The sequence below is a fragment of the Oncorhynchus clarkii genome, chromosome 9 (genome assembly GCF_045791955.1).
Source record: "Oncorhynchus clarkii lewisi isolate Uvic-CL-2024 chromosome 9, UVic_Ocla_1.0, whole genome shotgun sequence".
Classification (NCBI taxonomy): domain Eukaryota; kingdom Metazoa; phylum Chordata; class Actinopteri; order Salmoniformes; family Salmonidae; genus Oncorhynchus; species Oncorhynchus clarkii.
Window position 1 is genome coordinate 61,316,611 of NC_092155.1, and position 9,662 is coordinate 61,326,272.

General features: G+C 41.1%; 2 protein-coding genes and 1 non-coding gene across 4 annotated transcripts; 2 read left to right on the forward strand and 1 right to left on the reverse strand.

The window, feature by feature from the left end:
- Window positions 1–126: 126 nt before the first annotated feature.
- Window positions 127–5,506, forward strand: LOC139417331 (tumor protein D53 homolog). 2 transcript variants are annotated; one of them, XM_071166599.1, is made up of 8 exons: window positions 271–593; window positions 1,064–1,179; window positions 1,420–1,568; window positions 2,628–2,729; window positions 3,298–3,324; window positions 4,399–4,443; window positions 4,751–4,799; window positions 4,917–5,506. In XM_071166599.1, exons 1-8 carry the CDS (start codon window positions 581–583, stop codon window positions 4,998–5,000), a joined length of 585 nt encoding a protein of 194 aa, XP_071022700.1. In that variant the 5' UTR covers window positions 271–580; the 3' UTR covers window positions 5,001–5,506. The 2 variants fall into 2 exon arrangements, with proteins under 2 accessions (XP_071022701.1, XP_071022700.1); XM_071166600.1 differs by lacking the exon at window positions 2,628–2,729 and having other exon boundaries at window positions 127–593.
- Window positions 5,507–5,618: 112 nt separating this feature from the next.
- On the reverse strand, window positions 5,619–5,690 carry trnae-cuc (transfer RNA glutamic acid (anticodon CUC)). Its single transcript has one exon. It is a non-coding gene; the product is annotated as a tRNA-Glu (tRNA).
- Window positions 5,691–6,092: 402 nt separating this feature from the next.
- On the forward strand, window positions 6,093–9,113 carry LOC139417332 (pancreatic progenitor cell differentiation and proliferation factor-like). The gene is made up of 4 exons (XM_071166601.1): window positions 6,093–6,313; window positions 8,081–8,262; window positions 8,505–8,598; window positions 8,762–9,113. The coding sequence occupies exons 2-4, from the start codon at window positions 8,130–8,132 to the stop codon at window positions 8,886–8,888; spliced, it is 354 nt and encodes a 117-aa protein (XP_071022702.1). The 5' UTR covers window positions 6,093–6,313; window positions 8,081–8,129; the 3' UTR covers window positions 8,889–9,113.
- Window positions 9,114–9,662: the final 549 nt, after the last annotated feature.

A 9,662-nucleotide genomic window follows, 5' to 3' on the forward strand; every position in this document is an offset into this window, starting at 1 on the left:
AAGGCGGCTTGGTGCATTAATATTGCCAGTAGATGGAGACAGAGCCCGTGCTGTGGAATCCTCTGTTTCGCGCCCTCGCTCATTTTACCACCTGATGGATATTTTCCCAAAGATCCAGCAATCTGCACAGGTGCCCAAATCGAGTTTCCCGCATTAGCAGCAACGTTCTTACAACATTAATTGGGAAAGTAATTTATACTGTAAAATAGCATCGATTATCAATGTGGCGCATCTTCTGTATACAAATACCTATTATTTGTTTACCTAACCAGAGCTCATTCCCCATTATCACACACGTGCGGAAGAGTAACTCTCATTCTCATAATTACAGATTGCTTTTTCCTCTTGAATAAACAACATTACATTTCCAATAAGACTACATTATAGTGTTTTCTTCGCTTTTCTGTAAATGGCTTAGGCATGTAAACCATTGCGTGAGGCTGAATTTGAGCATAGAGAAGCATTTGAGAGATCTAGTATCGACGAGTAGGGATTGGACTCCATTTAGCAAGAGCAACGTTAGCTTGAACACGGAAAATACGTACCAGGTGAAACTGAGTTTTTCAAAAGTCTGCTGATCATGAATAGGCAAGGTAAGTCGGTTGCATTTAATTTACTACGTCTAGATTGTTCAATTGTTTAATTACCAACTGACATCCTACACTGAATCACGCGGGTAGATACAATACGTTATATTAGACTACCTAGCCTCTACTGCTATGCGTGATTGGCCACACGCAATGTTATTGTTAGATCTACAGGTAGCCATATAATTCATTACCATGGACAGCACACTGGGCGAAAATGAGTACAACATACTGGGTCAACACAGTGGCCGGCCTACATGATGTAGCTACACATTTGTTCAGGACATTTTCAGCCTGTCCTTCTAACGTGGCGTTCATGACTAGACTACATACGTTTATGATTTACTTCATGAAGATTAACTGTATGTTTGAATGGCCAGTAGCTACTGTAATTAATGTCAACAACTGATCGAAAATGCATGCCCAAGCATCTATGGTTTGCATTTCAGACAGTAACATCTATACTCCTTTAAAAGGTTGCAGTGGGGAGAATGTTTCACCAAGGAACATTTCCATTGGAATATCAAGAAATGGTCTGACTAACGGTCTATCAGAGGAGGATGAGGATGATTTAAAGATGGAGCTAGCAAAGGTACTATTCCCTCTGTGTCTGTCCAGCGTTGCCATTTTGTCCCATTCTTCATGTTGTCAAACATTGTCATACTCATGTTTGATCAATGTGTCTCTTAGGATAATACTTTGTAAAGATTTAATTTAGCATCGTACCCAAATGAATGGAAAAAGACAAGTCATAGAATAATTTCCAATCCAATTATTATTACTACCTCTGGTTCCTTGAAGGTAAACTTTTCTGTCATTTTGTTCTGCTCAGACAGAGGATGAGATGCAGACATTGCGGCAGGTGCTCTTGGCCAAAGAGAAATATGCGGTGGACATCAAGAGGCAGCTGGGTATGGGCCCCTTCAGTGAGATTAAACACAACATGTCCAAAGGCTGGCATGAAGTCCAGACCTCCAACATGTAAGTACTTACTGTGAGATGCCATCATTATATCACGCTGCTTCAACCACCTATACACCATCACCACCACCAGAAAAATGTCTTAAAATAACCTGAGGTATTTGAAAGAGCTTCACAATAATACATCAGATATAGCATCAGAATAGTATCAGAATTGAAGGCATTCCAAAACTGTGAATAGATTTCAAACTAATGAAGAGCCAAATGAACCAGGGAGGTTTTGACTCTGACCTAATGTGAGTAAAAGTTGGGCAAAGGTCAAACAACAACCATGCCTGCCAAAGAAGCTATTGTAGCTATTATTATTTCTGGCAGAATGTTGTGGAAAAGCATGCAACGTCAGCACCCTGTTTTAGCCTGGCGTGATAGTTGATGGGTACTCCTGAAAGGCACACTCATGTTTGGTACTTAGTGTTCTCCAAGATGGGGTTTTCCAAAAGTGTTGTTGTTCTCACATGTCAACTAACAAGTAATATGTGGGGACAGCTGATGGGATTTTGAGGTCAACTAGGATCAGATGCCTGTTAATAGCCTGTCTAATAGCCTGTCTTAACACTGGCAGTAGCATTAACACAACAGGCTATGGCTGGCCTGGCCAGGGAGGAAGCACTTCAGTTGGTGAAAACAGAGGGGGTGGGAGTATCTGGCTATATGCACTAGGATGGGGGTGAAGATGATGTACGAAAAATGTATGCACTCACTACTGTAAGTCACTCCGGATAAGAGCGTCTGCTAAATAACTCAAACGTAAATGTCCATCCATGCTCACTACATTTGTCCTACTGCTGCTGTTGCTGCACGGAGCTCGTCACTGTGACGTTGTCTCAGAGATTTTCCTTTTTGTTGTTCCAATTCTAAATCTACTTTAAGGAATGGGAGGAGACACAAAAGTGGAACGTGAGGATGTGGTCGATATACAAATATGAATAGAATACCACTTATTGGGTAATTGAACACAGTACCTCCGTGACACAGAGATTGTAAATTGCCCTTTTCAACAATAAAAAAAACTCCTGGCACTTCATATAGTCAACACTCTCTCCCTCTCTGTGTCTCTAGGTATAGGATGACCCATGACACTATTTCTCATGCAGGACAGATCAGCACTGCTGCCATGTCCACAATGGGTGTGGCCATCACAAGGAGACTGGGAGAAATGAGGTACCCTCAGCCTTCCCTTTACTCTTTTATTATCCTCCCATACATCCTCCCATTCTTTCCATCTTCCTTTACCACCTCTAAAATTAATCTGTCCACTATTGAGGCCACCTTTCATATTCGTCATCTCTTTTCTTAATCCGTTAAATTATCCATCCATCTTTTTAATCCAGCTAAATACTGTATATTCAGCTATTTTCATGCAGTTCATCTTCACAGGACACATTTTTTGAGGACAAAGATTTCTTCATGCGGACTTGTTTATGAATGCCAGGGAGAAAACAACAGCCTTAATCCAATCAGATCAGGCTGTTTTAGTTGGCAACAATATCTGTTTATTTACTGTACTTTTCCTACAAAGCCTTTAAATGGAGCCTGTGTAAAGGGTAGCTACCGATGTGATGCATTTTTGCTTTCCATTAATGGCAAGCACACACAAACCCACAGACACACACACACACACATACACTGCACTGCCAATTTACACCTCCATGTGGCCTCTTGATTACTGTATCTGACCCATCTCTCCATCCCCATCTCTTTCCTGTGACGCTGCACACTTACCGGATAGAGCACTGCCTTTGCCAAGCCCACCTCGGTAAGGATAGTAGGAGTGCCTTGGCCTCCAGCCTGCTGCACCAGATTGTCTCACCTCTGAAGCTTTGTGATGATAAAACATCTTGATTTCAATGTGATGTATTCTCAGACTGTTGCATTAGCTTTAGCCTCGGGGTCCAGGCTCCTCGGCCCTGCAATACTATATTACCTTAGACCTGAGTGAACTACATAAACTAACTAACTAGTTAACTATAACTAACTACTGGGTGAAGTGTTGCATTCGTTTAGACCTGAGTGAACTGCTGATAGATGCATGTTAATGTTGCTGACCTTTCACCCTTCACCTAATTAAGCTGCTACTGATATTATCTATTGTTCTTGCTCACATGCTATTGTAGGCTTGCCCTAATACATGCTGTAGACCTGCCCTACTACATGCTGTACTGCTGTAGGCCTACCCTACTATACGTTGTACTGCTGTAGGCCTGCCCTACTACATGCTGTACTGCTGTAGGTCTGCCCCACTACATGCTGTACTGCTGTAGGTCTGCCCCACTACATGCTGTACTGCTGTAGGCCTGCCCTACTACATGCTGTACTGCTGTAGACCTGCCCTACTACATACTGTACTGCTGTAGGCCTGCCCTACTACATACTGTACTGCTGTAGGCCTACCCTACTATACGTTGTACTGCTGTAGGCCTGCCCTACTACATACTGTACTGCTGTAGGCCTACCCTACTACACGTTGTACTGCTGTAGACCTGCCCTACTACACGTTGTACTGCTGTAGGCCTACCCTACTACATGCTGTACTGGTGTAGACCTGCCCTACTACACGCTGTACTGCTGTAGGCCTACCCTACTACACGTTGTACTGCTGTAGGCCTACCCTACTACACACTGTACTGCTGTAGACCTGCCCTACTACACGTTGTACTGCTGTAGGCCTGCCCTACTACATGCTGTACTGGTGTAGACCTGCCCTACTACATGCTGTACTTCTGTAGGCCTACCCTACTACACATTGTACTGCTGTAGGCCTGCCCTACTACATGCTGTACTGCTCTTACTCATCTCTCTTTGTCTCTCTTTCTGCTCTCTGAAACACCAGCCCCTCCTTGGGCCACTCCATCAGTGTGCCTGCTATGAGGATGAGGTAAGACACTGGACCCGCCTGTTTCACTCTCTGACATCCCTGATATTCTGCCCTACTACTACTTCCTGCAGTACCTCCATAGGCGGTGAATGACATTTGAATTATATTAACCTCATCCCCAGGCTAATTGCGAACAGCGCTTGGGGAGGAAGACTCTGGTGAACGAGATTATAATTACATTAATGCTGCAAGTAAAAAAAGTTACATTTAGTTTGATTTATCTTTCAGTGAATCGTTTAACCTGAAATGGTTCTGTACCTCAAAGGGATTTAAATTGTTTTAGAGATCATTTATCTTTCTGCCTTAGACATTCCAATACATTCAAGTCCTTTGAAGACATGGTGGGAAGCGTGAAGGTTAGTGTCTGTGTTCTCTCACAATCACAAACAAACACAAAGATCAGAAAATACTGTATTGTCTCGTCTTTGATATTCAATTCCTCATCTCTCTACTGTTTCCTGTCTCTCACACAGAACAAGGTGTCGGGGAGTCGAGGGAATGACGGAAATGTCTCTGGGTTTGGCAGAAGCCCATCTCAGAACAATGGTTCCTTCTAACATAATCCACCTAATTTTCCCTCTTCCATCTATACTCCTTTAATCACTTTCCCCTGATGTCATTGTCCACACTACCCCATCAGACATTAAACATTTTGTAGGATGTTGATGAATGAATAAATTACCAAATACAGTTTCTATGGATTCCGTGTGGGCTATGCAGAGATATTTCACTTTTTTGTTGTTGTTGTTGGAGTGGGGTGGGAGAGATTTAAAATGTCATACTGTGAATTGAATGTCATCAAGGTACAAATGTTTTTCTACTTGTGGGATAGGAGTAATGCATTTTGTATAGCTTTGTCAGTGTTGGTTCCAACCATTCATTAATTTAAAATGTTTAAATATTATTTCCAATATCCAGCTATTTATATTGTCCTGTTGATTGAAGGAAAATATTACTGTTGGCTTATATCCTGCTACTGCATTCTAAGAACATAACAATCCCAAATGTACAGTGAAGTATTTTTGTACTTTGAGAATTTTTAATTAAAACGTATTATATGTGGTCTGGTCTCATGTGTAATGATTTTGGATAACATAACGGTTAGCCTAACGAGATACATAAACGTGATTATTGCTGTTTCACAGTAACAGTCATTTTTGTCAAAGAAAAACGTATTCCCTGACCGGGAATCGAACCCGGGCCGCGGCGGTGAGAGCGCCGAATCCTAACCACTAGACCACCAGGGAAAGTTGAGAGATATGAACACAACATAGATTTTAACCTTGAACAAGATACTATACAGTTTATAGGGACAATTGTTACACTAGTCTGATTTCAAACATCTTACAAACACTGAAAATAAAAATGTTGATAATGACATCATGGCATATGCTCTGCTAGAGTTATGAATAATTCCTAAATGCGAAATTCCACGCCATAGCTAGAAAAAATAATTAAAACAGTGAATCAGAACATTCACTGGGTTAAAGTTCGCTGACTTATGCTCAGTTCTTCGTTTTTTATTGTTTCCACAGAATTGACGTGGCAAGGCATTGCAACCAATGATTGCGAATTCATTGAGTGCTTGCCTTGCCTGGTGCAAACGCTGTATAAAAGGGCCCTGTCCACGCCCATGAGCAGCTCGTCCAGTAGGCGTCATATCCTGCACTGTATAAAGCTACCTGCCTTTCGCTCTTCAGTAGCCTGCCTATTCCTACACTAACGACACCATAAAGACCTTGAAGGGTCCTTTCAGAGAATATACCCACAAATGGGCAATAAGAGTGTAATTTAGTGTAATTCACTGATCTTTGCCAACCGACACTCATCCTCAATCCTTTATTGTTTTGCAGCATCACCAAACAAAAAGGTAAGATTGATTTGGTTGCTTTTAGATTAAGGCAAACAATATGGGCCTCTGACTATGCCATCTTCAATGTCAATTGTATAACCCATATTGTCTAATAATGGACAATGTGTTTCCAATCCTATATATTGACCTATTAAAGAAAGAGCTATGGTACTAAGTTATATTGTATTTATTGTCCTGGCACTAATCATTACAAATGCACATTTCACATTGTCTTTAATAATGTAATAAGTATGTGGTATGTGAATTTTGACTGCTGATGTTTTAGTCTCTTTGCATCTATATTTTGTCTGGATGGTCTGTTGTTTATTATGCACCTGCCAGTGTCACTGTCATTTATTGTGCTGAACGTGAGGTTATATTGTATTGGTCCCCTGCTGGCATTGTCTTTGCTCCCTAGGATCCTTGGGACCTCCCTACTCTAAACCCTAACCCTTACCCTAACCTTAACCATAACCTAATCTTAACCCTTACCATAACCATTTTACATTTAAACTTCAATAGGGTAGGGACATCCCAAGGAACTTGGGATAGCACAGATCCTGTTGGCATGAATCAAATCTAATTTTATTGGTCTGTACATATACATTGTGGATGTAATCGCAGGTACAGCGAAACGCTTATGCTTCTATCTTCAACAGTGCACTAATACCCATACAAAAAATATCAGAATGAGCAATGTCAGAGTCCAGAATATAAATATATATGTATATACAGTATGGACAGTATATACAGTTTGGACAGTATATGAATATTAAAGGTGTGTACAGCAGTAGTTATAAAGATTGAGCCTTGACTAGAATACAGTAAAACAGTATGAATATAATATGTAATGCGGATGCACATTCACACACATCTAATGTGCCCCACAGCAGTAAACATTTATTTACATTTTCTTTTTCCACTGTGCAAAGGGAATTGGTTTATCCTTGAGATGTTTTTTTTGCAACTGCCTATGTAGCACAGATGAGAACTAGGCTGGCAATCCCCAGCCATCTGGACAAGAGCTTCTGTCCTGTTTGGACCAGTTTGGACATGATAGAACTGACTTTGCATCGAACATGTAATCATGAGGTTGCTTCTCAGTAAACTATTCACTTTTGCTTATAGTAATGTAGTTTGGTTGGGGAGTAAAATCACATTTTTGGCATGTTTCATTCCACTGCAGTGTTTGAGATGTCAGTGTGAGTGTTTACCACAGTTGAACTGTTGGCAACCTTTCTCTTAGAAAAAGGTTTTTGATTCCTGTATAGTCCTTCTGTTTTTCGAGTGGCTTAGTCAGTACTTTAGAGGTCCTGTAGCGGTTAGCCCCAGTGTTGAGGCCTGCCACGCACCTAGCTGGTGCACAGCACTCTGTTACCTGGCTAGGTTCCCGGAAGTTGGGACATTATACCTGCAAACCCGGCCCCGCACTGTCCAGTTATTTTCAGAACATGGTGTTGAAATCAGACTCTCAACTGTTGACCTCTATCACCTCTCTAAGCCAACATTGAGACCTGCCTATAATAGGCTAATGATAGGCTTCTGTTAATGGATGATGCTAGTAATCATGAAATAGGTTGTCAATTTGCACAAAGGCTTTTGCACAGCTTTTTGTCTTTGTTCAGAATGTTGTGTTATGGCACATTCAGTGAGATCTAGCATGCAGCATTCATAGACAATATTATTTGGCTCATCCCAGTATCACTTGCCTCTGCTTGCAAGGTTCCTGTTTCCACACTCGTAATAATCCATTCTTCTCTCTCTCCTTTCCTCTCTCTCCCTAAGGTTTCCCATCTTCCATCTTTGAGCGTTTTTGAAGGAAAGATCAAAGAAAATGGCAGCAATTCCATCTACCGGTTCTCTCATCGCCACCCATGATTACTACAGAAGGCGCATAGGATCCACCTCTAGCAACAGCTCTTGTGGCAGTTCTGAGTATGCTGGCGAAGTCATTCCACACCCCCCAGGTACAGATGATCAGATAACTGCAACGGTGCCTCTGAAATGGCACCCTATTCTCTACATAGTGCACTACTTTCGACCAGGGGCCTTGGGGCTCTGGTCAAATGTAGTGCAGTATGTAAGGAAAATGGTGCATTTCAACTCACTCTCTCTGACAAATGCCTTTATTTAGGAACATATCCTCTATCTCTCTGTGCAACTTGATCTGACCAGGTTCCTAATCTCCCTTTTGTATTATTTTTCTTAGGTCTGCAGAGACAGGACTCTGGTCACTGGTGGTCTTCTTTCTTCTTTGCAAACAAACAGATCCAGCCTGGCAGCATGGTTGGATCTGAACAGAAGTGAGTTCACTAACCTAAGAGTCACATAAATGGATCAAATCCATGCATGGTTTAAATGTTGTGCTTGATTTCTCCTTTCTTTGTATGTCTAATTTTGAGTAACCAGTTGTTACTAATTGTAGCCATGTACCTCTGTCTAAACAATATTTCCCTCTTGTTGCAGGAGTGGAACATACATGGTGAACAACGGTCAGGTGACTTGTATTGCCAGGGAGATGGTGTTGAAGAGGCAGCTCAGTGAAAGCAGCGACTCTGGGAAGATGGAACATGGGAGCCCACCACCCTCCTAACTCCTTCTCCTCAACATCCCACTCCTCACCACCCCATGGAGATGGAGGCAGCGGAGACTAGTTTTTTTTAACCTTTTAGTGATGGAGGCTGCTTTTCCTCCCTCTTTGTTTATAAATAATATATTCTATCTTTTTATAATTAAACACTAAAAAAGCCAACGTTTTTTCCCAAATGTCTGTCTGATATCATGCTTTTTGCTGTTAAATAAATCAAAGTATTTAATACATTTTTCTTGAATTGTATTTAATAAGTCCCTAAATATATATTTTTGTTAATATTTTAGTCTATATAAAGTTTACACACAGAAAAGATTAGGGCAGAAATAGCTCTCTAGTTATTTCACCTGATTAGCCTAGTTAGTGAGAAAGTGTAGTTTATAATAACTTACTTTCTATAACAAGAGTGAATATTCCTATAACTAATTGCCACCATATTGAACATGTGAAGTGTCCATGGCTCTGATGAAAGGAGATAGACAGTCTTTAGAAGGAGCAGTTCTGGCATCCACAATATGTAACCCGATAACAATCCGGAGATCTCCATTGTCAGGTTTGTTCATGTCATTACTGATGTGTAGAGAATCTGTATTACAACATGCTGCCAGCCAGTGTTGATGTACTTGCTGAATGGAATTAACCCGGTTAGGCTGCAATGTGATTAGCAACAGCTAATTTATAAAGACGATGGCTTATATAATACATTACACCTGTTCTGTTCTGAAATATAGATCAACCACCTGTGGAACATTCTGCATTACTGCAGTCATTCACATT

Excerpts from the sequence above, each read along its gene's own strand:
- LOC139417331 (XM_071166599.1), top strand. Across the intron at positions 1,180-1,419 it reads TAAAGATGGAGCTAGCAAAG|ACAGAGGATGAGATGCAGAC; the intron begins GTACTATTCCCT and ends TGTTCTGCTCAG. Across the intron at positions 2,730-3,297 it reads AGGAGACTGGGAGAAATGAG|AGCACTGCCTTTGCCAAGCC; the intron begins GTACCCTCAGCC and ends CTTACCGGATAG.
- LOC139417332 (XM_071166601.1), top strand. The coding sequence starts at position 8,130 with ATGGCAGCAATTCCATCTACCGGTTCTCTCATCGCCACCCATGATTAC. Across the intron at positions 8,263-8,504 it reads AGTCATTCCACACCCCCCAG|GTCTGCAGAGACAGGACTCT; the intron begins GTACAGATGATC and ends TATTTTTCTTAG. Across the intron at positions 8,599-8,761 it reads ATGGTTGGATCTGAACAGAA|GAGTGGAACATACATGGTGA; the intron begins GTGAGTTCACTA and ends CTCTTGTTGCAG.